Consider the following 24,561-nt stretch of genomic DNA (forward strand, 5'->3'; position numbering starts at 1 on the left):
AAACTGCTCGACCAACTTAGAAAACAAGCCTGGCAGTTTACAACCCATTGCTTGTCTTTTCCCCCTCAAGACAGTAATTTAAAGGACCTCCCTCCTCCGCCCACCTCCTCCCTGGCTAAGGGCTAGAGTCACAGAGAAAAAAAACAAAACAAGTTTAAACTGCAATTTCTGAAACCTGCAGCCACAGGAGGAGGGCGCAGCTTCGCCCTTGAGCTGCAAGCAGAAATCTGAGCGGGAGATGAGCCGGCACAAGGCGTTGCAGGTAGCCCGCAGCCTGTGCAGCTGGAATGTTTGGACCCTTGTCGAGGGGAAGTGGTCCCTGTGGGCGACAGCAGGGGACGACGAGGGGCCAGTGGGGCAGGTTGTCACACATTTTGTGTGTGTAGGAGGTTTCAAGATGAGATGTAACCATTCATCAGTGGGTAGTGACTAATCCATGTGCCCAAGGGCACCAGGAGTGGCTACCTTTTCCCAAATTTTCCCGACCACAGAGGGATCCTCGAATGTAACCGATGGCAAATCAGCCCGCAAGGCTGGCAGTTCTAATTCACAAACGTTCAGAAGAGTTTAGGGCGTGCACTCGACTCCACAGCCTCCCTTAAACTTTTTCTTGAGGTTTTTAACATACACAAGGTGGAGACAGACTCCCTCTCACAATAAACTCTGAATGAGAGCTGAAAACAGGACCCTGCCGCCACAATGACAAAAACCAACCAGACTTTTCCTGACCGCGCTCGCGTTCCCTGTCCCAAGGCCACCACGCTCAGGAGGAGAGGGGACTGTCCTGACACGTCCCAGGCCCCCACACCCAGCGACTAGTCCAGAAGAAAACCAGAAAGCTGACTGACCGGCCTTGCAGCCCATTGATGAGTAAAGCAGTGTGTGCGGAGCACTCTGCCCGGTGGCCCGGAACGCGCCCTGCTGTGGCCAATCAGGGAGCGCCAGAGCAAGATGCTTCACCGGTGAGGCTCCAGATGTGCAGAGAGAAGCTCCATGCGCTCATACGATCCCAAAGTCCTTTATGGCTGGCAGCGCAGAGGGGCTTCGTGCCCCCAAAGACCTCTCGACCCCCTACTACAGAACCACAAGCTGGGAGGGCTTCGGGGGGACAGTCCTAATGCGGGACCACCTTGAGGATAAAGCAGTTACTAACTGGGAAGGCTTTTTGGCCGAGTCAGGTGACAGCCTAGCCAAGGGTTCAGGCGTTCTTGCCACGCAGGAGGTGGCTTTCTCTGCCAGGCTACAGGCTCACAGGTCAGGGGCAGCCCAGCTCAACACAGAGCCTCTCGGTCGGGCCTGCAACTTCACCATGTCCTGCCGGCTGTGTGGGTAGGGGCCTCCGCCAAGGATGGACACTGTTACGGCTGGATGACTGCCTCATGTGCCAGCTGTACCACTCACCTGCTGAGGACCCTGCGTGTGGCTGTGAACTTCCACACCAGCACGCGACTGGTGCTTCCAGGGCCAGCTGCACACAGGCAACGAGAGCCGCCTAGTGGTAGGGAACGGCCAGTGTGTGTGAGAATCCTCCAAGCACGGTCCCACGTTGCCCTGTGCTGCCCTGTGAACATTGTGAGACGTGTGTCACAGTTCAGGTTACCGACCCGGAGCACAGAGGACAGCTGAAGCATGGGCACTGTGCCAGTCCAGGCATGACGAGCCTGGCACCAGCGTCCCACCCACACAAGAAGAAGGTTGCGGTCTTGGGCAGCTAGTTCAGGGTCATAAGCTATGCGGTCCTAGCTGCCCACCTGTGCTGTGTCACCTGGACCTGAGAGGGAGCGGTATTGCCTGGTTGCATCACCACTCCCCACACCCCCTACAATGGCCCACGATAGGGAGGGCCTCTCTCTTGGTCATGTGCTTCCGTTGCTCTGGGGCCCCGGTACCCGTTTACTCCCTGGCTTCCCATAGACAGACTGCTAGGACAGGCAGCCCTGAACGTGGCCCTGTGTGCCTGTATTCCTCAGCCTCTGTTCACTACCTCGGTGGGGCACTGAAGATGCAAATACTAAGATGCTTTCTATTTCTAATTTGTGTACTTTTTTTTTTTTAGATTTTATTATTATTGGAAAACCGGATATACAGAGAGGAGAAGAGACAGAGAGGAAGATCTTCCATCCCATGTTTCACTCCCCAAGTGAGCCACAACGGGCTGGTGTGCACCGATCCGAAGCCGGGAACCAGGAACCTCTTCCGGGTCTCCCACGCGGGTTCAGTGTCCCAATGCATTGGGCCATCCTCGACTGCTTTCCCAGGCCACAAGCAGGGAGCTGGATGGGAAGTGGAGCTGCCGGGATTAGAACCGGCGCCCATATGGGATCCCGGGGCGTTCAAGGTGAGGACTTTAGCCGCTAGGCCACGCTGCCGGGCCCTAATTTGTGTACTTTTAAGAGCTCCAGGAGAGGTGAGGCCTAGCAGTAATGGGATATGGGCAGGGAAGCCAGGGAAAGGTGAATGTTTGCAGCTGTGTGACTAGGTTGTTTACTGCATGTCTCGCAAGATAAATTCTATAGCCTGGGACGCTGGGACAGGGCTTCAGGTTCACGGACAGGTTCCACTGTAATGGCCACTAACTGTTCCTCTCAGGGTTTCGATCCAGACTGGCTCGCCACGTGGACCTATCATGTGCTGATTCCTACTGGGCCCTGCCATCGCCAAGCTTGGTTAACACAGACTCCTTAATACATCCTGGACTTATCTGGCGTGATCGCTCTCGTAGTCCACAATGAGCTGACCAGCAGGCACGCTGGGACCTGGCAGTGTCCTGGGTCCATGGCTGAACAGATGAGGGGCACACACAAAAGCCCCGAGCTATGGCTGACAGATTATCGGGCACAGCACGGTGCAGGTGAGCTGGGAATGAGACAGGGACCCAGCTGTGGGGTGGGGCTCATACCCTCCACGGGTCGTACGACCAGAGGACCAGCCAGGTTCTCATGGTGGCTTCAGAGGAAGTCGCTCCCTACACCGAGGGATACCAGCGAAATCCACGACCCACCACATCATCCACCGCATCGTCCCCAGACACACACACAGAATGGCAAAGCGACTGAGAGGCAGAGTCAGCCCTGGACCAGACGCAGACATGAGAGAACACGTCACGCCTCGGACAATCACAAGCACGCCGTGCCCAGGGTACCGAGGCCAAGCGCAGACAACCAGGCCAGACGCAGGGATGCCAAGGAGGAGGAGCGAAGAAAGCCTGTGGCTGGCTCCTAGGAGGGCTGGGCACGGCTGAGGCAGAACCCGAGCCCAAGGGGAAGGATGGAGCAGAGCAGCCTGGAAGTGTGGGCTGACAGCAGATAGGCCTGGCAGGTGCGGCTCACCTACACAGGTGCCTTTAAAGGTTCGTGGGGCATTTGGGTTGGAGGATATGGCTGAAGCACTCAGCACAGGACCCTCAGACAGTGATCTTTACGCTTCAAGACAAGCGCAGAGAAGTCGGGGGCGGGGGCAAGCTCTCACGGAGGGCAGATGTTTCACACCAACATCAATGCTTGTTCTGACTCCATGGTGGTGTACATGACCCTGTCCTGTGACCCAAGGCCAGTGAGAACTGCAAGGGGTGTGCTGTGTTTCTTCACAGCTCCGCCTGCTAAGGCTCTCTTTTTAAAATGCTTTCTTTACGGTTTTTACATAGTTAGGCGTGCACGCCCACGTGGCTCTCTGACCAGGGTGGGCAGGAAGGTGAGTGAGGCACACGCTTCGGCTGTTCTATTTTTTTCTTCTGTGTCCACAGGAGGGGGAGGGTAGGGGCTGCTCCTTGCTGTAAAACTACATCAGCACCCAGGCATGGGGGGGGGTGTTTGAGGATGCCTTAGAGACCCCAACGTGCAAAAGAAAGTTCTGAGAGTATTGCTGGAATAGTTTTAAAACTTCTGAGATATTGTCACCTTCATTGCATCAGAGTTGAGAAAATCTTTCCAAGGTCTGTTGGCTGACGAAGTCCACCTTGGAACATCCACAGCCCCAGACACTTGCTACAAAGCTTGGGCAGAATTGTCCAACCCCGTGCTTTCCATCTCCTGATGAGGCACTCGACGTCCCCTGCTGGCCTAGAGGAGCTGGCTGTCATGTCCCCCGGGGGCATCTGGGCATGCTGTCCCCTGCACGGGCACTAGCGCTTCAGAGGCCCAGTCTCAACACATGCACTCTAAGACTGGACCACGTATGTCATGACTTTCCCTGTGGGGAGTCCCCTAAGAAACCTCGCCTAGGATGACCTCAGACTTGACTTTTGCGCGTCCCCTTTGGTCCATCAGCTGCACCAGCCAACCCACATGCTGGTGGATGCAGCTGCCTGGTCAGTTTCCCCCAGCCCCATTTCTCATCTGAACCAACAGCTGCTGTGGCCTAGCACAGCTGAGCTCGCTACAGGCTTCCTCACGCACACCAGAGGGCGCTACAGCCTAGGTGGGGCCACCGCCCCAACAACCCTGGCAGGTTGCCCAGTCCCTTTTTGCACATGCTGGCACGTGCAGTGGCCTAGCTCAGGTTGTCCTGTGTTCTATCTGGCACTCACGCACACCCACATGTGCTGCAGCTTAGCTCAGCCAAACCAGCCCCCAGACCCACACCCAGCCCACACACAGGCCAATGGGTACTACAGGCCTGGCCAGCCTGACCTGCCCCCAGTTCCAGCTATTAAACTCACCAGTGCAAGCAGTGGCCGAGGGAAGCCCCTGACATTCCCTTACCAGGCCTGCTCCCGGCTCCAGATCAAGGGCGTGCTGGAGGATGCTACAGTTCCAGAACACATGCTGACGGGTACAGCAGCCTGGCCTGGCCTGGTCCATCCCCAGCTCCGTCCATGCTCTCCAGTGGGAGCTGCAGCCTAGCAGGCTCCCCCTGAGTTCCCCTGCCAGGCTTGCTCCCAGCTCCACGTATCATGTAAGTCAGTGGGTGCTGCACCCACAATGCAGCACAGCCCATGCCCCATCTTGGCTCTCATGCATGTCAGTGGGTGCTAAAGCCTCACCCGGCCCAGCTTGCCTCAGGACCTGGCCCACACACACGTGCCAACAAGCCCTGCAACCTTACCTAGCCTGGCCCTCCTCCAGCCAGACTCTTGCTTCCCAGTGGGAGCTGTGTCCCAGCAGGAGAATTCCCAAAGTCCTTGCTCCCAGCCCCTGATCTCACAAGTGCCAGCATGTGCCATGGCCCTGCCTGGCAAGACCCGCCCCCAGTGCCAGGAGGTGCTACAGCCCAGATTTCTCCCAGCCCCTGTCAGGGTTGGTGAGCTCCATGGTCCAGCCTGGCTTGGCGCATCACCCAGCGGGGTGCCACGGATGGGAGCCCCCAAATCTACAGAACTGCCCCCAAATCCAGGTCTATCTTGTTGCGGTGGGTGCCGCAGTCTCACGCCGACACTTGCGGGCAGTTACTGTGGCCTAGCCCTGCTAGGCATGTCCTCTGACCCCAGCTTCACACGGGCCAGCCACCTAGCCCCCGTGATCCATGTGGGCGAGTGCCTCGTCCTAACCCAGTCATGCCCTCCAATTTCCTTCCTCTAAGCCACCCCATCTCAGCTCCCTCACCTACCTGCAAGTGGCCGTGGAAGACCCCAGAAGGTGCTCCTCACCCATCAAACCTGCTCTCTGCGGCCCCTACTCCAACATGTCCCCAGATGCCCTTCCCCAAGTAATTTGCAGCGCCTGCCACACAGTGGTGCGTGGCGTGTCCTGGCCAGGTGTTCCCCACCCCCATCGCATGGTGATCCGACATATCTTTTAAAAAATTAGAATAGGCAACTAGGCTGAACCATTGCTATCCTTAACACAGACTTGGCATCAACCAGGCCCTGAGTGCCTGCCAGCCATTAGCGGTATTTCTCCCAACAGTGTAACACTCGCCTAGCTATGGGGCAAGCCAGGGAGTTGCCTATAGCTGGGGGGACTGGTAAGAATTCCAAGTTGCCATGCTGTGGTTCCTGGTCATATGGGTGAAGCCCTCCCCACAAACCCACCAAGGCCCAGGATGTGCAACACTCCCGGGGGAGAGCCCTGTGCCAGACCCCCAGCACCACTGTGGAGCCTCCCACTAAGATGAACAGCTGCATGAGCCCTGCCTCAAGGTCCCTCTGGTGCACCGTCTGCTCGAGGCACTCGGCACCTGCAAGGTCAGGATGCAGAATAGCTGATGCCCGGGGGCACTGGGACCCTGCTGCTCTCTGCCCTACAAAAGGAAAACACGGGCCGGGCAGCGTGGCCTAGCGGCTAAAGTCCTCGCCTTGAACGCCCCAGAATCCCAAATGGGCGCCGGTTCTAATCCCAGCGGCCCCACTTCCCATCCAGCTCCCTGCTTGTGGCCTGGGAAAAGCAGTCGAGGACAGCCCAATGCATTGGGACCCTGCACCCGTGTGGGAGACCCGGAAGAGGTTCCTGGTTCCCGGCTTCGGATCGGCGCGCACCGGCCCGTTGCGGCTCACTTGGGGAGTGAATCATCAGATGGAAGATCTTCCTCTCTGTCTCTCCTCTCTGTATATCTGACTTTGTAATGAAATAAATAAATCTTTAAAAAAAAAAAAAAAAAAGGAAAACGCCATCAGCCCATAAGAGAAAAGAAAAGACACAGGGACAAGGAAGTCGCTGAGGCGCATTGGCCCTGGGTAAGGGCCCAGACGGCAGCCAGGAAGTGGCCTGTGCCCGGCAGGTGTGCAAAGAGCCCTGGCTGAGGGAGCTGCACACCTCCACCTCCAGCACCAGGGCTGCTCTGGGTGCTCTGGGGCTGCAGTTCCAGCTGTGGGGGCTGCTCTGGCTGCTTTGGAGCTGTGGCTCCTGCAGCTCCTGAGGCTGCTGCACACCCAGCTGTGGGAGCCCATGTGCCGTCAGCGCACGCTCTCATTTGAGGTTTGCAGGATCCTTACCAGGTCAGAGCCAGCTCTGGCCAGGCAGCATGGTCGGAGTGCGGCCTCTCTGCCTCTTCCCAGCACCCTGTGAGCCAGGCCCTCCTTCCTCAGCCCTCCCTATCACCGAGGCGAATACTTCTCCCTTATCTCCTGCCAACAGACACCATGCGTCCTTACACCCAAGATTATGCTGTTTGGCTGCCCCTCTCAGCCTCTCTTCGGAGCAAGGGTCCTGTGTGGCCCGTGCCTTGTCAGTGTCCACCCCAGCCTGCCTCGGCCCTTGTCCACCGTGGGCATCCTTCACTCACCCATTTTTGCTCACAAGGAGCCCACAGCCACGTTCTTTACACACGCAGGAAAGCTCTCATCCAGCACCCCCTGGTGGCTTTAATCTCTCTGTGGTGCGTGTCCATCCTTCCATCTGGCCCAGTCCCAGGGTGCACAGTCCCCACACGGTCTGGGCATCTGATGGGGATGGGGACAGAGGACTTGCCATCATGGGGCTGGGGCCATCCTGGAGACACCCTGGCATTGCTGACCACAGCATCTTAGTCTGCTGGCACAATTTCAACAAACCAAGCCGGGGGGCTGGGCATCTAGGACCAAAGCCGGCAACTTCAGGGTCTGCTAAGACGCCAGAGAGCCCCTGGGCAGCTGTTGTCCTTGGGATCACTGCCAAGGCCCTGCTTCCTAACGAACCCCTAAGCACCAGAGACCAGGGTACAGCTCCGAGCCCTCTCACTCTGGTGACCTCAGACTCCAGGGCAGGGGGCACAGCAGGGCCTGTTCCGGGGCACAGTGTGCGTGTGTTGGGGAGAAGGGGAGGGGTATCTGCTGTCTCTTGCCACTGGTCGTCCATATTCCTGCTCCACAGGCTCTGTGGGCAGCTCAGCGCCCCTTCCCCACAGTGTTGGGTGACAGGTGCCCGGGTCCCCAAAGCCACCGCCCCCCACGTCACCAGGCCACCACTTCACCCAAGTTGGCAGCTGCACGGCCTGGGGCCTCTTCCCCACAGCGGCCAGCAGGAAGGGGGCCATTGCCAGACTCACCTGCCCGTTCAGTGACGGGGCCTGGAAGGGACTGCAGGCCGCAGGAGGGAAATAAGGCTCCGGGACACCTGGGAGGGTTGCAGAGTTAGGAACCCCACACTGAGGAGCCCCCTTGTTCAGACATGCACTCTCCTCCCCGGCCCATCCACCCACCAAGCCACGCCCCTCACGTCCTCTGCCCTGGCCACTCACCACGCCCCTCTCATAACACTGCCATGCTCCTGTCCAGGCACACCAGCAGATGGAAGGGGTGCGCGTGGGGAGGGAGGGAAGGGACCACGCCTCCCTCGGGGCACCGTGGAAAAACTCCTGTGGCTGCTGGTTGCCACAGCCCAGCAAACAGTGAACCCTGCCCCAGCATGGCCCCAGAGACATCTAAGAGAGGGCCTCTAAGGCTGCCCACTCGTCCTTCCCCACATCTGCGATGTCCACGCACAGCCCAGATCCAGCGTCCAGCACCAGCCGACTTCCACAGGCTTGCCCACCTAGCAGGCCTCCTGGACTCCCTGGAGGGATGGGTGAGGAGCGGGACTACTCAGCGCTCCATCTGGGACAGGTGCTCTGGAGGCCACGCAGTGGGTCCACACCGCACACAGGGCAGGTAAGACGCCAGAGTGGCCACCAGAGGAAACTTCCAGGCCTCAAACGTGGGTCTCGCCCGATAGGCAGAGGGGAGCCCCCCAGGCTGACGGCCATGTGTCTGCACCACGCAGACGTGGGCTCCTCACACCCGCAGAGATCCCTCTGCGACAGTGAGCAGAAACGGGCCTCTGGGGCCGCAGTGAAGAGGCTGTCCCCAGCACAGGGGGCCCTGTGACCCACGGGGCCCATACAGCCACCAGAATCTCAGCCAGCATAATGGGTCAAGCCACTGCCTGTGCTGCTGGTTCAAGTCCCAGCTGCTCCACTTCCAATCCAGCTGCTGGCTAACACACCTGGGAAAGCAGCAGAGGCTGGTCCAGGCGCGTGGGACCCTGCACGCACATGGGAGACCCCGAGCAAGCTCCTGGCCTCAGAACGCCCCAGCTGCGGCCACTGATGCCATCCGGGGAGCGGACCAGCTGATGCAGAATCTAATTCCCTGTAACTTTCTCAGTAACTCTTTCAAATAAAAATAAATACATCTTTAAAAACCAACAGCAGTGTGGGGTAGGTGTTACGGTATTGTCAGATAAGGCTCCACCTGCAGTCCCAGCATCCCACTTGGTCTCCAGTTCCTGTTGCACTCCCAGTCCAGCTCCCTGGAGCCTGGGGCAGCAGCCACGGATGGCCCAAGGCCCAAGGATGGAGGATCTCTCTCTGACTTTCAAAGAAGAACAAGTAAATTCTTAAAGGTTTTGTTTGTTTTTATTGGAACGTCAGACTTGCAGACAGAAGCAGAGACAGAGAGATCTGCCATCCGCGGGGCCACTCCCTAAGTGGCCCCAAGGCCAGAGCAGAGCCTATCTGAAGCCAGGATTCCGGAGCTTCTTCTGGGTGCAGGGTCCCAAGGCTCTGGGCCGTCGTCGACTGCTTTCCCAGGCCACAGGCAGGGAGCTGGATGGCAAGTGGAGCAGCCCATATGGGATCCCGACACATGCAAGGCGAGGACTTTAGCCACTGGGCTACCTTGCTGGACCCAAAACAAATTAAATTTTTAAATTTTAAATAAGAGTAAAATAAAAACAAGGCCCACTGGAGGCAGACCCTGGATATCCTCACCGTATGTCAGCGGTCTGGGTTTGCTTCCGGGCCCCAGCTTCCCGCCAACACAGAAGCTAGGAGGCAGCTGGGAGGGCTCAGGTGCCTGGGCCTCTGCCGCTCACCTGGGGAACCGGGTTGGAGCCCCCGCTACTGCCGTGGCAACACGGAGACCTAGCGGGGGGAAGCACAGCAGGCTAGGGTACTGCACCACCGGGAAGAAGCTCCTGGCTTCCGATCAGCCCAGTCCCTGCCGCTGCAGCCACTTGCGGAGTGCACCAGAAGGTGCAACCGCCAAATAATCGACCCACAAGTTAAAGAGGTGTACGGGGTCCAATCCCGAGTGGCAGGACCTCGAGCCACCACCTGCGGCAGGAAGTAGGGCTGGGACTGGCACCTGGAGGTGGGCGCGCGGGGGAAGGGGTGCGAGAGCAAAAGCCAGGTGGGGACGTGCGCCCCGCGGACCAGCACCTGCTGGAAGCCCTGACAGCTGGGTGCAGATCCGCCAAGCCCAGCAGGGCCAGGAGCCGCGGCGCCGGCAGCAGAGGGCGCGCGCAGGCCGCCGGCCCAGCTCCTCCGACCCACCTGTCCCCAGCTGGAGGACCCGGGACCCCGCGCTGCGGGCTCGGGTCTGTCCGGTCCAGGGGACGCTCTGGCCCTCTGCCCCGCCCCGCAGCAGCCCAGGCAGGAGTGGCGGCGCTCACGTGTGCTCGCCTGTGGACAGCACCTGGAACAGCTGCAAACCCTGTCCTGGCACTGAGTCCCCACCCGCCACCGCACCTGCGCCGGGCAGACGCTGACGCAGCCGGGCACAGCTGACCCGACGGCCCGAGCCACCCACAGCACAGCCACCCAGGCCACTCCGAGGGAGGGAGGGATGGAGAGAAAGGCAGAACCGGCTGCGACCACCCAGGGCTGCTGGTCGGTGGCAGGAGTCACCATTTCAGTGTCTTGGAAAAGCATCTCCAGGTTTCTAGAAGAATCCCGGTGGGAAAGCACTCCAGCCCCAGGAACAGCCCAGAGAAGCCAAAGTTCACCCCCAATCCCCACCCCGCCCCAGTTCCCAGGGATACCTTCCACCTGCTGGGCCGAGGGCTGACCACAGCAGGGCCAGGCAAAAGACTGGGGGTTGGGGAGGACCTCCTGGACACTCTGCCACCCCTCCCCCAGCCTGAACTCAACCCGGATGCCTGGGATAGGAGGGTGTCCCCAGATGAGACTCTTCCCGATGCATCCCCCACACCCACCTGCGGCCACTGCCCCCTCCTTCAGGCCCAGCCTGGATGAAGCAGGGAGAGACAGACCTGAACTCAGCCACAGGCCTAGCAGCCCTTTCTGGAGCAGCTTTGGGCCCCAGGATTGCTCCCTGGGTTTGCTAGGGGAGCCAGGAGCACCTACTGTGTGCACACCTCTGTTAGGGCCCTGGCCAGCTCCAGCCTGTGACACCCCCTCCCCCCCACGCACACACCTTCTGCTCCCAGCCCAGACAGGGAAGAGGATGGGCCGGCACACCCTGGGGACCTCTCAGAGCTGCAGGGTCACCTCTACTCTGGATGGGAATTCCAGCACTTTGCAACGGCAGGTGGCGAGATGGGGTTGCATGTACCCTGACTCCGGAGTCAGGACCCAGAAAGGAAGGCTCCCAAGGGCTCCGGGACTCCCTGGGGCACCCTCGGGGGTGTGGCCCAGCCTAGGGTCTGGCCCAGTGGACGCACCTGGCATTTCTCCAAGCAGGAGCCAGACTCCCTACAACCTGCAGCACACACACACCCCAACCTCTGGGTCACCTCCTAGAGTGGCCTGAGGCCACCCCAGGCTGCAGCCCCTGCGTCTCCGCGCCCGGGGGCCGGGGGTCCTCAGCCACGTTTTTGTTCCCGCTGGACCTGCCTCCCACCGCGTCCCGCTCCTGCGCGCCCTCGACAGCTTACACCCGCGCATGTCAGGGTGGGTGCACGGGGTGCTGGAAGTCACGAGTGGGACTGTGAGACCAGCGTGGCGCTAGTGGACGCTCCTCGCCCTGGCACTCAGGCGGTGCACCCGGAGACAACTCTCTCTGCGCTCCCAGGTCCTCCTGGGGGCGGACAGGAGATCCGGGCTCGCCTTTCGGGGGACGTGGGGAGAGAAGCAAGAGAAACCTCGCCAGCGGGCGGCTGCGCACGAACAAAGGCGAGGTCCCTAGAGGGAAGCCAGCGTCGGCGCCGCCACCGACGCGCGTGGAGAGGACCCCCGCGCGCGGACTCCGTCGGCAGGACCGTCGCGGGCCTGCTCGCGGAGAGGTGGAAGGGCGATCCGCGAGCGACGCGGAGCCCTGTGGCCAGGAAGACTTCCTGGAGGTGGGGTCCCGGCGCGCGGCCTGGGAGTCGCGTGGCGCCTTTAAGAGCCCGTGCGGGGCCTGGCGCGGGGCGCAGGGCAGCCAGCCCCAGCACCCTCACCCCCAACCCCCCACACCCGGCCGCGCCTCTGATCCTCCCCAAAGCCGGCTCCGGTTGACGTCACCTGCCTCCGAGCCCCGCACGCTGATTGGCTACAGGTGACGTCAGGGGCTTTTTTCGCTCGGCATGACTTCATCCCCACCGGCTGCCCCGCCCTCCGTCCCGGGCCTGTCACTCGCGGCCGCGCCGGCTCCGCGGCCCCCGCCCCGCCGGACGCCGGACGCCGGACGCCGGACGCCGGGGCCCGAGCCGAGCCGAGCCGGAGCAGCCCGGCCGCGCCCGCCGAGCGCGGGGCTGGGATGCGCGCCGCGAGCGCGCGTGTCCGCCCGCAGTGCGCGCACCCCGGTTCGAGCGAGCGCTCCCCGCGGCGGTGGCGGCGGCGGCGGCGGCGGCGACGCGGCCCGCGCGCTCCCCCGGCCCTTGCCCCGGCTGCGCGGGCCCCCGCCGGGCCCATGGGCGGCGCGGCCGAGCGAGCGCCCTGAACGCGGCGCGGGTCCCCGGTGCGCCCCGAGGCGGGCGGGAGCGAGGTGAGCCGGGCGCCGGCCCTGATGGGAGCCGAGGGAGACGTTGCGGAGGGGAGGGGATGCGGGGGCCAGAGAGCCCGAGGGACCCCACGCTGGGTGGTGGTGGGGCGTTGGGGGCTGCGCCCGGAGGGCGCCCCGGAGGAGGCGGCTCCCCGCTTGCAGAGCTGCGGTGGACCCAGAAACCCTTCCCACGCCTGCTGCAGCGTGCTGCGGACCCGGCCCAATCATCTCCCCGCCTGGGGCCAACAATCCTCCTCCCGGTGTGTGTGGGGTGGGGGGTGGGGGGCCTAAACCCAAGACCAAGAAGCCATTTGCGTTCCGGTGCAGACTTGTCTACGCTGCGCGATCCCCAAGGGCAGCCCGTTGGGACCCGGAGCGGAGCAGGTCAGGAAAAAGCTAGGTCTTGGCCCTGGGTTGTGGGGGCACCCAGGAAAAGGCTCCTTGCAATCGAGGGTTGGGGGGACTGCAGATCCAGGCCAGCCACCCCCCCACCCCATGCGCGCGCTCCTCCACTTCTGCGGAATAAAGACCCGCGTCTGCAGCATGCTGGGGGAGGGGCTGGCACTGCCAGGCTGCCCATGGCCGCCTCCCGGCCCAGGTCGGGGGTACCCAGAGATCTGGCATGCAAGGATAAGGCGACCACAGGCCCCCCGCAGCCCCCCGCCTTGCAGTGGTGCCAGGGCTTCCACAGGGGCCTCTGGTGCTGCAGTAGAGGGGGAGGGAGGGTTGCGGGCTCTGTGCAGTGGAGGAGGGGCAGCAGGATGGCTATGCGGCTGGGTGCGGTGCAGCAGGACCCAGGGGTCCTAAGGGCCCGGTCTGTGTCCTCGGTCGAGGCTGCAGGACGCTGCTGGGCCTGGCACCTGCAGGAGGGCAGAGTCCTTGGTGCTGTCCCCCTGACTGATAACCCCCACCCCCACTGACAGATCACGTGCCCCGGGCTAGTTCTTCCTGTAGTCTGGCCTAAGTACCTGCCTCCACCCTGCTCTCAGCCCCTAGGGAGTGCTCCAGGCAACAGGTCCGAGCCCCACCCTCTGCTCGGCCAAGGCCAAGCCTGGCAGGTGCCTCTGGGAGCCATCCACTCAGGCTAGAGAGAAGTGGCTGGGCTGTGCACCAGGGCAGCACTGGCTGGACCACTCGGGCTGGCAGTGCCCTGTGGAGGCCCTGAACTGACTCAGATTCATAGTGTAGGAGCCAGGGCCCCAGCAACCCTCCGCTCCTTTGCACCGGTCAGGTTGTCAGGAAGGAAGCAGGCGCCGGGAGGTTCCCAGCCTCTGCTTGCCAAGTCTTCTCACCCCGGGATGCTCAGGCACCTGCCATCCCCTACAGACCTCCAAAACCCAGGGGCTCCCCAGGCCCTAGCTGTATCTGCTCCGCAAAGAAAGGCCTCCATGGGGCAGGGGCCGCCCACGGTGCTCACCCCTGGGAACACTGGGGCATCTGGTGAGAGTGGGCATCATTGGCACTGCCAGGCAGTGGTTTCTGCCCCAGGTGACAGAGTCCCATGAGCCCACCCAGGTAGGAGCTGCAGCCTGAGACACAGCTGTGAATGCCAGCCGTGGCCCTGCAGTCCCTGACGGTAGTCATAAAGGGTGTGGGGTCCCTGCTGCTGGGCCGAGTTGAAGGCAGATGGAGAGGCTGGCCATGGCTCGGATGCAGGTTGTGGCTGCTCATGCGTGTGCTCAGGGACAGGCGTGTGGAAGCTGAGTGGTCACACGTGTGCTTGGGGACAGGCATGTGTGTGCTAGGGGCAGGCGTGTAGGAGCCAGGTCGTCACACATGTGCTCAGGGGCAGGCGTGTAGGAGCCAGGTCGTCACACATGTGCTCAGGGGCACGCGTGTAGGAGCCAGGTCATCACACATGTGCTCAGGGGTAGGCGTGTAGGAGCCAGGTCGTCACACATGTGCTCAGGGGCACGCGTGTGGGAGCCAGGTGGTCACACATGTGCTCAGGGGCAGGCGTGTGGGAGCCAGGTCGTCACACATGTGCTCAGGGGCAGGCGTGTAGGAGCCAGGTCGTCACACATGTGCTCAGGGGCAGGCGTGTAGGAGCCAGGTGGTCACGCGTGTGCTCAGGGACAGGCGTGTGGGAGCCAGGTGGTCACACATGTGCTCAGGGGCACGCGTGTAGGAGCCAGGTGGTCACGTGTGTGCTCAGGGGCAGGCGTGTGGGAGCCAGGTGGTCACACGTGTGCTCAGGGGCAGGCGTGTAGGAGCCAGGTGGTCACACGTGTGCTCAGGGGCAGGCGTGTAGGAGCCAGGTCATCACACGTGTGCTCAGGGGCAGGCGTGTAGGAGCCAGGTCGTCACACGTGTGCTCAGGGGCAGGCGTGTAGGAGCCAGGTGGTCACACGTGTGCTCAGGGGCAGGCGTGTAGGAGCCAGGTCGTCACACATGTGCTCAGGGACAGGCGTGTAGGAGCCAGGTGGTCACACATGTGCTCAGGGGCACGCGTGTAGGAGCCAGGTCGTCACACATGTGCTCAGGGGCAGGCGTGTGGGAGCCAGGTGGTCACACATGTGCTCAGGGGCAGGCGTGTGGGAGCCAGGTGGTCACACGTGTGCTCAGGGGCAGGCGTGTAGGAGCCAGGTGGTCACACATGTGCTCAGGGGCAGGTGCGTAGGAGCCAGGTCGTCATACATGTGCTCAGAAACAGGTGTGTAGGAGCCAGGTGGTCACGTGTGTGCTCAGGGACAAGAGTGTGGGAGCCAGGTGGTCACACGTGTGTGCTCAGGGACAGGCGTGTAGGAGCCAGGTAGTCACATGTGTGCTCAGGGACAGGCATGTAGGAGCCAGGTGGTCACGTGTGTGCTCAGGGACAGGTGTGTGCTCAGGGACAGGCATGTGGGAGCCAGGTGGTCACATATGCTCAGGGACAGGTGTGTGGGAGCCAGGTGGTCACATGTGCTCAGGGACAGGTGTGTGCTCAGGGACAGGTGTGTGGGAGCCAGGTGGTCACACGTGTGCTCAGGGACAGGTGTGTGGGAGCCAGGTGGTCACGCGTGTGCTCAGGGACAGGTGTGTGGGAGCCAGGTGGTCACGCGTGTGCTCAGGGACAGGCATGTGGGAGCCAGGTGGTCACGCGTGTGCTCAGGGACAGGCATGTGGGAGTAGGGGGGCTCTGCCCCTGGGGACAGGTGGAGGACATGTATGCTATGCACGTGTGTGCCCAGACTCTGCATTGCAGTGGCATGTGTGTCCACATGTAAAGGGGTATTTGCATACACAGGAGCCAGGCCATGTAGGTGGGCATGTCCCGAGCCTCTGGGGGCTAGAGGCACAGCCTAGGAGGAGAGGGTCCACAGGAGAGGCCTTGAGTTCCCATCCCACCGGCCCTGGTCCCCAGGAATGAGGCCTGGCCAAATCAAGGCCAGAGCTGAACACCTGTTTTTGGACATGAAGGCCCGGGCCCAACAGAAGCCACCACTCGCACTTCTGTCCCTTACCGGCCTGCTGTGAACCCCTGAGGGGCTGGGGGCTTTCTGAGGGTCTCCCCTCCCCCACACCAACCTCCTATGCAGGGACCAGCCCCAGGCAGTACAGAAAGTGCAGCAAAGGAAGAGTTGTGGGTACAGCTGGGATCAGCATCAGGTGGGGTCCCAGCATCGGCTGGGGCTCATCAAGGGGGCTGCCAACCTGTCCACTTACGGAGGGGGAGTCTACCAAGGTTGGCAGCTGCAGTGTCGGGAGCCGCCTAGGTTGCCTGGTGCCTCTGCTGTTGCCATGGCGACAGCGGAGGCGCTGCCTTGGCTAATGAGTCCCCCTTGGCTGCAAACAACAATGCTTGGGTGGTGGACGGGGCCCAGTTCTGGCGCCAGGGTTCCTGGGACAGCAGGACCAGGTACCTGCAGCCCCTGCCCACAGCTCTGTGAGTGCTGGCCCGGCCCTCACGCTGCCTCCTCTCAGGCCCCCCTGCTCCTGGCCTGAGCCTGCCTCACTGCCTCTGACCTCCATACCTTTCTGTGGAGTCAACATCCTCTGCTTCTCTGGGTGGTGGGAGCCAGCCACATGAGGGATCCCCGACCTACCCATTTCACAGATGAACACACTGTCCGTTCTCCGGGGTCTCTCTGAGCTGAGCTCTATGTCTCATTGTCCAGGGCAGAGACTCAGCCAGAGTGGAAGTGGCTGCTTCCCTCAACCCACGGGACATGTAGCCATGGCCTGTCACCACCTTCAAAAATTAAACCAGGGACTCCCGCCTTTCCCCCGCCCGCCACCATGACCAAGGACCCACCTTCTCAGGGCAGCGATAACCTGTGCAGGCAGGGGTCACCTCCTCCGTGGACTGGGAGACCCTCGGCAGGGCAGCCCTTGTGCTGCCAGATGTAGTGGGTGTGGCTTAGCAGGTGCAGACCCCAGCAGAGCAGGCACTGGAGAGCAGACCCACCTGCCTTTTCCCAGCGTCAGCTTTAGCAGTCCTGTCTTGTCTCGGTAGCCCTGTGGAAGCAGTGAGAGGTATACCAGGCTGCAGGGGGTAATGGCAGGACTGAGCACAGGTAGGGCTGGGAGCTGCCTGCCCCAGCAAGGGGGTACAGAGCCCCCCATGGCTGCCTCTGTTGTCCTCAGCACCTGCCGACATGGGAAGCTTTGGTGGAATACATTCCTGCTCCGAGCCCCAGCTTCCTCATCTTTATGTCAAACTGTGTGCCTTCCGGGTGTGTCTGGACAATCCTGGCAAATGGCAGGCAGCTCAAGCCTTACAGGGGTGGGGGCGTAGCATCCAGGCTTCCCAAGCTATCCAGCTGCCCCCGTGCACCCCTCAGCTGAGGGCTCTGAAGGCAGATGGAGGCTGCAGCAGCCCACAGGTCCCAGGCACACTGACCTGAGTGCTCCGGTTGCCCTGGGTCTTCTGTGAGGCAGGGACTAGCACGCAGCAAGTGCGCAAGAGCCAAGGGGTGAGCCCTTCCACCTGCCTCAGCCTGAGCCCACTGTGGGTGGGACTGCGATTATCAGCTTAGAGAGCAGCCCCCCCCCCGACACACTGGGTTCAGCAGGCAGTGGAGTGCCGGGGGAGGGGAGAGCAGGGCAGAGGGCACGGGGCACATGCTCTGCTTTGCTGGGGTCCGTTGTTGGGATGTGAGTCAGGGGACACCAGGGCCCAGGAGAAGCACCCCTTGGTCTGACCCGAGACCCACCCTGCCGCACAGTGTCCTGCTGTCCGAGATGACCTGGTCTCCCGCAGGCCTTCCTGCCTCCCACGTTGGGAGGAAGGTGCCCTGGGATCCCGGTGCGGCTGGCCGGGGCTGCCCTTGGGCAAGCTGGAGCTGCTGACAGCTCACCCTCTCCCCTGCAGGCCTGCCGTCATGTGCTAGGGCACTTGGGACGTGCAGTCACACCCTCCCCACTCCGGGGGTCGCCTTGTCCACTGCGCCACCATGGCCGGGGACCGGCTCCCTAGAAAGGTGATGGACGCCAAGAAGCTGGCCAGCCTGCTGCGGGGCGGGCCCAGGGGGCCCCTGGTCATCGACAGCCGCTCCTTTGTGGAGTACAACAGCTGGCACGTGCTGAGCTCCGTCAACATCTGCTGCTCCAAGTTGGTGAAGCGGCGGCTGCAGCAGGGCAAGGTGACCATCGCCGAGCTCATCCAGCCAGCTGCGCGCAGCCAGGTACCCAGGCGCCAACCCCTCCTCACACCCACCGGAGCTGGCTGCCCCTGCCCGGCGCTCGCCCAGGACCCCGCCACAGTCCACAGCCCTAGGGTCATACCTTCCACCACCACCATGGGGTCCCTACTGCTACATGTTCCCTGGTTCCCTGAGCCTGCTGACCCCAGCTCCCACCCAGAAGCCCTGAGCGCCCTGCATTGGCCTCCAGTGTCCCCAGGGCCCAGACAGGCTCAAGAACAGAGGGTGGTGGGAGCAAGCTGGTACAGTCTAGGGGTGGGGGATGGACAGGAAGCTTGGGGGAGCATTTGGTGTTCCCAGGCCCCTAGCCCGGGTAGCCTCCAAGGGCACACTTGCCAGCTCCATCTTTCCCAGGCCCATCCACTCCAGGATGTGGGGAACTGGACCAGGGAGCTGTGCAGTTGGCCCCACTCTCTGACACCCCACCCCCACCCCTCCAGGCCTTGTGATTGAGGTTGGGGGCTTTGGGGGGCTCACAATCCTCACTGTGTAAGCTCAAGACCCAGGTGGGACGGAGCTTTTTGCCTTCCCTTGCCCCCACCCTCCTCACCCCCACTCCACTCTGCAGCCACAGCAGGCTCCCTGTGGCTCCTGTGGCGGGGGGAGGGGGAGGGGGAATCCAGTGACGAATCACCCCCAGCGAGGGCTCCAGGCCAGAGTGTGAGGTGATTGGCCGCCGGTGACATCATGCAGCCCGGGGGTTGGCGGCTCAGCTGGCTTAAGGGCTGAGTGTGCCCGGTGGGTGTTGGGGGTGCCCACTGCCATCTGAGCAAAAGCCGCTTAACATCTGGGTCCCAGGGCCCTGCCCAGCCCCCTTGCCTGTGTCTGCTCAGTGGCAGCCTGGCCTCGGTGAACACCCGTCCATGCCTTCCGTGCGTGTGTGTGTGTGTGTGTGCAAGCCCTCTGTCACTCCCCCACCCCACAGCTGCTGCTGTGGCCCTGAACACTGACACCTGTCCAGGTGTGCCCTGGCAGGTAGACAGTGTAGGGATGTGGGCAGGACACCTTATCGGCCCACCTCCCCGCCCCCCAGGCAGGACTGTGGCAGCGGCCCCTCCCCCCATCTCCTTGCCTTCCTTCAGGCAGCAGCAAGTGTGTGGGGTCCCAGACAGTGACAGGCGTACCAGCGTCAGCCTGACCTCTGCCCTCCCAGGTGGAGGCCACGGAGCCGCAGGACGTCGTGGTGTATGACCAGAGCACGCGGGACGCCAGCGTGCTGGCCGCCGACAGCTTCCTCTCCATCCTGCTCAGCAAGTTGGACGGCTGCTTCGACAGCGTGGCCATCCTCACAGGTGAGGCCCGGGGAGCCCCGCCTCCTGCTTGGTTGTACATGCCACTTCCTACGCCCCTCCTAGGGGAACTTTTACCCAGAGGCCGTGCAAGTGCATACCCCCTGACCCACCTTATGGGGGGCATGGGGCACCCTCCCTTCCTGGCCCTGAATGGCAGCCACAGGATCCTGTGGGAGTTGGAGAAGGGGCCCTAGAGTGGTGCCCCCAGCCCACAACCCCTGAAGTGGCCTTAGTGTCCAGCAGGGTGTGCAAGAGGCTTCCTGGCTCTGGGGGATAGGGGTTCCAATGGGATTCCCTCAAGCCCCTCACTTTGCCTGGAACATGGACAGATCCACAGACACCCGTGGCAGGCAGCCTCAGCAGACGCTTGCTCAGCCTCTAGGGACCTGGCACCTGGGGCATCGTTACTGGCCCATTCACAATTTCTGGCTCACATTGGGCAGACCCTCCCCTCCCCCAACCTGGAGCTGTAGCAGCAGGACACATTGGCTGTGTGCTGCTATGGGCACCCGCTCCAGCCCCACGTGCACCTGCTACCTCCTGCTGGACAGAGTGTAGCCATGACCTTACCACAGATGGCCCCTGCCCACTGAGCCGGGCCACAGGGTGATGTCACATCCCTGGCAGAAGCCCTTGTCTCCTCCCAGCTCTGGCGCCCGAGCCCCGGCCTTGGGCTGTACGCCAGCTGAGGGCAGGGAGGCGTGGCTCCGCTAGCCTGGCTGGGGGCCTTGGTCCCACTGTCTGTCCCCACGGGAGACCCGCACAGCCTCAGGGTCAGGCACGTACTGTCCTTACCCACCTCCAGCAGTGTTTATAGGCATCAAGGCAGCGTCCTCGCGGGGCCAGCCCCTAATTAGCGTGGGGAGGAATGTGGGCGCCGGTGCCGACTGTAATGCTGCAGCAGGCGCCGCCCGGCCAGCCAGCCAGAGCCACCTTCAACACAGAGGCCAGAGGGACTACACTTGTTTGCTCACGTGCTTGCTCGCCTGGGCTCTAGCTGGGTCCCCCCGGGGCGTGGGTGAGCCCTGGGTTGACGGGCAACCTCCTGGGGTTCCCGCCTGGTGCCCCTGCTGGCCCTGGCCTCAGGTCTCCCTCGCTCTCCTTTCCTCCACAGGGGGCTTTGCCACCTTCTCCTCCTGCTTCCCCGGCCTCTGTGAGGGCAAGCCTGCCACCCTGCTCCCCATGAGCCTCTCGCAGCCCTGCCTGCCCGTGCCCAGTGTGGGCCTGACCCGCATCCTGCCTCACCTCTACCTGGGCTCTCAGAAGGATGTCTTGAACAAGGTATGGGGAGAGAGGGCTTTGCTAGGGGCGCGGGAGGGCCAGGGGCCGGCCAGGCTCAGGGAGAAGCAGGAAGCTGCCCGCCCGCCCAGGGCCCTGCACCCAACGAGGCATGCCAGGCTTCTGATGTCACTGGGCCCCTGGCCAGCTCTGAAAGGCTCCCGTGTTGAGGGAAGTGGGCAAAGCCGCCGCCCAGCCACGCAGGCCAGCCGTAAAATGCCAAGCAGCCTGTTGTGGGCGGGGCTTGGCCAGGTCCAGGTTCGCAGGGGTGGGCAGCAGGGAGAGGCTCCTTCCTTGGCCTTGAGACCATGGGGACCTGCTGAGCCCCAAGCATTCTTTCCGCTCCCCCTGCCCTGCCAACAGGATCTGATGACCCAAAACGGAATAAGCTACGTCCTCAACGCCAGCAACTCCTGCCCCAAGCCCGACTTCATCTGCGAGAGCCGCTTCCTGCGCATCCCCATCAACGACAACTACTGCGAGAAGCTGCTACCCTGGCTGGACAAGTCCATCGAGTTCATCGGTGAGGTCCACGGCCAGTGCTGCAGGAGATGGGCGGTGTGTGGGGGGGGGGAGGGTCACCGCCTACCCGGGGACACAGATCTCACCCACCTACCTGCCCCCAGATAAGGCCAAGCTGTCCAGCTGCCAAGTGATCGTGCACTGTCTAGCCGGCATCTCCCGCTCCGCCACCATCGCCATCGCCTACATCATGAAGACAATGGGCATGTCCTCAGACGACGCCTACAGGTGGACATACCTGGCACTGGGCAGGGGGAGGGGACCCTCCCTGAGCCTCTCCCGCTGGCTCCACCATGGGAGAACCGGGGTAGCCCCCGGGGCCCAGCCCCACACACCCACCCACGGAGCTACCCACCCGCTCTCCCACCGCAGGTTCGTCAAGGACCGGCGCCCCTCCATCTCGCCCAACTTCAACTTCCTGGGCCAGCTGCTGGAGTACGAGAGAAGCCTGAAGCTGCTGGCTGCGCTGCAGGGGGACGCGGCTTCCTGCCCGGGGACGCCCGAGCCCCTCCCTGGCCCAGCCCCGCTGCCCGGACTGCCCCCACCTACCTCAGAGAGCGCGGCCACCGGCACTGCCGGGAGCGTGGTGGCTGCCGGCGGCAGCGCGGCCACCGAGGGCAGCGGTGCCAGCGGCGGCTGTTGCGGGGAGCCACCCGCTCCCGCGGCCGCCCCGGCTACCAGCGCGCTGCAGCGGGGCCTACGGGGCCTACACCTGTCCTCCGACCGCCTCCAGGACACCAACCGCCTCAAGCGCTCCTTCTCGCTGGATATCAAGTCTGCCTACGCACCCAGCCGGCTGCCCGATGGCCCCGGGCCTCCAGACCCGGGCGAGGCACCCAAACTCTGCAAGCTGGACAGCCCTTCTGGGGGCACTCTGGGCCTGCCCTCACCCGGTGCCGACAGCCCGGATGCGGTGGCGCCCGAGACGCGCCCACGGCCCCGCCGGCGGCCCCGCGCCCCCGCTGGCTCCCCGGCGCGCTCCCCGGCACACGGGCTTGGCCTGAACTTTGGCGACTCGGCGCGGCAGACTCCGCGGCACGGCCTCTCCGCCCTGTCGGTGCCTGGGCTGCCTGGGCCCAGCCAGCCCGCTGGCCCTGGGGCCTGGGTGCCGCCGCTGGACTCTCCCGGCACGCCGTCGCCCGATGCGCCCTGGTGCTTCAGCCCCGAGGGCGCGCAGGGAGCGGGTGGCCCGTGCTTGGCGCCCTTCGGCAGCAGCAGCGGCGGCGACCTGCGACGGCGGGAGACGGCGCGGGCAGAGCCCCGGGATGCGCGGACCGGCTGGCCGGACGAGCCGGCGCCCGACTCGCAGTTCAAGCGGCGCAGCTGCCAGATGGAGTTCGAGGACGCCAGAGCCGAGGGCCGCACGCGGGGCGAGGAGCTCGTGGCGCTGGGCAAGCAGGCCAGCTTCTCGGGCAGCGTGGAGGTCATCCGGGTGTCCTGACCGCCGCGGGCCAGGGGAGAAGCTGTCACTGCGGGTTTTTATCCAGAAGCGGATGTTTCCATTTTTATTTATTTAAGCTGTTCTCTCTCTCTTTCTCTCTCTCTGTCATCCGTGACTTGGCCACGGCGCTGGCGGGCCTCGGCGCTCTTTTTACTGTCCGGGATTTAAACTGAAACTCCACGTTTCTAAGCAATAGGAACAGGCCACCTGCAGTGGCGAGCTGAGGTGCCCTCTCCCCGCCCTCCCTCTCCCCACCCCCACCCCGGGACACACTTGCTGCCCAGGAAGAGGCTGCCCAGCTTTCATGCACTTTTTACATAAGAAAAAGGGGAGGGGGGAACAAACAGAAAAACTTCTTTGCCACAAACTGAGCCGCAGACTCTCCCTATCCCCCTCCTCCTCCCTCCACGCCTCCTTTTCCTGGGGTGCTGCTGTCCACCTCTGCTCCCAAGAAGTCGGTGGGGCTGGTGGCCCCCCGCTGATGCCAGCACCAGGTGCCAGGGAGGGCAGGGCCTGGCTGGCTCTTCTCAGCAGTAGAGAGAGGTGGGCCCAGGAGTCAGGGCTGAGTACTGGATAAGGAAGACCCTGGCTGGGTTGGGGGTGGAGCTGCCCCCTCCCCAACATGGGCCAGTTGCACTGGCTGACTGCCAGAGGTCTCTCCCACCCCACCATCCAGGGCCACCTGCTGTTGGGGAAGCACTGCCCAGGGGGCAGGAGGACCAGGGCCAGCCAGTGCTGACCCTGCTGGTCAGAGGGGCAGCTGCACCAGCTAGGAACAGGTGGCAGCTTTCAGGCCTTGCTCTGGTCCCTCCTCCAGGCTGGGTCCAGGCCTGACTTTAATCCAGTGGTGTTCACCTGCAGCTGCTGGGGAGGGGTGCTCCCCAAGCTGGTGCCTTGCGCCTTGCACCCGCCAAGACTTCTGCTATGGAAGGGTGCAGTGCTTGGCTCTGGGATAGCCCTCTTCAGGCAGAGGGAACCCCTGGGGGGTGTCCCGCCACTGGCATCTGCTCCTGGTGGCTTCAAGGTGGCTTGGCAGTCCTTCCAGCTGCCCTCCTCACGCCCTCTTGGGCCACTGGGCCCAGGCTCCGGGAGCAGTGGCCACCTCGGGAGGGCTGCCCTCCCACCGCCACTGCCCTGGCCGTGTCCTCTCCGTTCTCCTGTTTGGACCCCTTGCCTCATGTCCCCGTCCACCCACAGTGCTGCTCTGCCCCTCCGTGTCCCTAGCCCCCGGCCCCCAGGAGATAAGCTAACATTGTTGTATCTGCAATCTCTTAGAGGTTTTTCAGTATTTATTACTATGGGTTAATTATTATGATTATGATGTCTGTGGACCCGCCTCCTACATGTCTGTCGTGTTGGATTTCCCAGGTGACCCTGGGTGTGGAGGAATGTACTGGCTCACCCCTCCTCACCCTGCCCCCACCCCATGCTGTCCAGGCCACTGGTTGGGCCCTGGAACCTGGAGGGAGCTCCCTTAGCCTTCACCCCTCCCCTCCCCGCCCCTTCTTCCCCCTCCCCCGGGCATGGCTCTGTGCTGGGTATAGGGAACCCAGCGGGCTCAGCTCTCACTGCCGAGGGCCTGGGCGCCACCTCGGCCGCTGCCTCCTCCCCATGGCCACTCCGGGGTCAGGAGGGGCCGCTGCCCAGTCTTCTCTAAGCTCTCCGTGTGCCCCACCTGGCCCAGCTGCTGCCAGGCACGGGGACTGCCCCACATGGACCAGGCCCCTCCTGTTACTTGCTGGAAAGTCCAGCGGAGGAGCGGTGCCAGGTCCCTCCCTGCAAGGCTCCAGTCTGTGGACTGGGCTGCCAGCCCCCCAGCTCCTATGAGCCCCTCCCCCATGAACCCCACCTTCCCACCCCGTTTTGTAT

At 63.0% G+C, this 24,561-nt stretch overlaps 1 protein-coding gene across 2 annotated transcripts; it reads left to right on the top strand.

Moving 5' to 3' along the window:
* Positions 1–11,354: 11,354 nt before the first annotated feature.
* Positions 11,355–22,692, top strand: DUSP8 (dual specificity phosphatase 8). 2 transcript variants are annotated; one of them, XM_058662683.1, is made up of 7 exons: positions 11,355–11,912; positions 17,829–18,141; positions 19,313–19,451; positions 20,566–20,732; positions 21,093–21,252; positions 21,356–21,479; positions 21,624–22,692. In XM_058662683.1, exons 2-7 carry the CDS (start codon positions 17,911–17,913, stop codon positions 22,690–22,692), a joined length of 1,890 nt encoding a protein of 629 aa, XP_058518666.1. In that variant the 5' UTR covers positions 11,355–11,912; positions 17,829–17,910. The 2 variants fall into 2 exon arrangements, with proteins under 2 accessions (XP_058518666.1, XP_058518665.1); XM_058662682.1 differs by lacking the exon at positions 11,355–11,912 and adding an exon at positions 12,252–12,538.
* The last annotated feature ends 1,869 nt before the right edge of the window (positions 22,693–24,561 follow it).

Source organism: Ochotona princeps, chromosome 4 (genome assembly GCF_030435755.1).
Source record: "Ochotona princeps isolate mOchPri1 chromosome 4, mOchPri1.hap1, whole genome shotgun sequence".
Taxonomy (NCBI): Eukaryota; Metazoa; Chordata; class Mammalia; order Lagomorpha; family Ochotonidae; genus Ochotona; species Ochotona princeps.

Excerpts from the sequence above, each read along its gene's own strand:
- DUSP8 (XM_058662683.1), top strand. The coding sequence starts at position 17,911 with ATGGCCGGGGACCGGCTCCCTAGAAAGGTGATGGACGCCAAGAAGCTG. Across the intron at positions 19,452-20,565 it reads CAGCGTGGCCATCCTCACAG|GGGGCTTTGCCACCTTCTCC; the intron begins GTGAGGCCCGGG and ends TTTCCTCCACAG. Across the intron at positions 21,253-21,355 it reads CAAGTCCATCGAGTTCATCG|ATAAGGCCAAGCTGTCCAGC; the intron begins GTGAGGTCCACG and ends ACCTGCCCCCAG.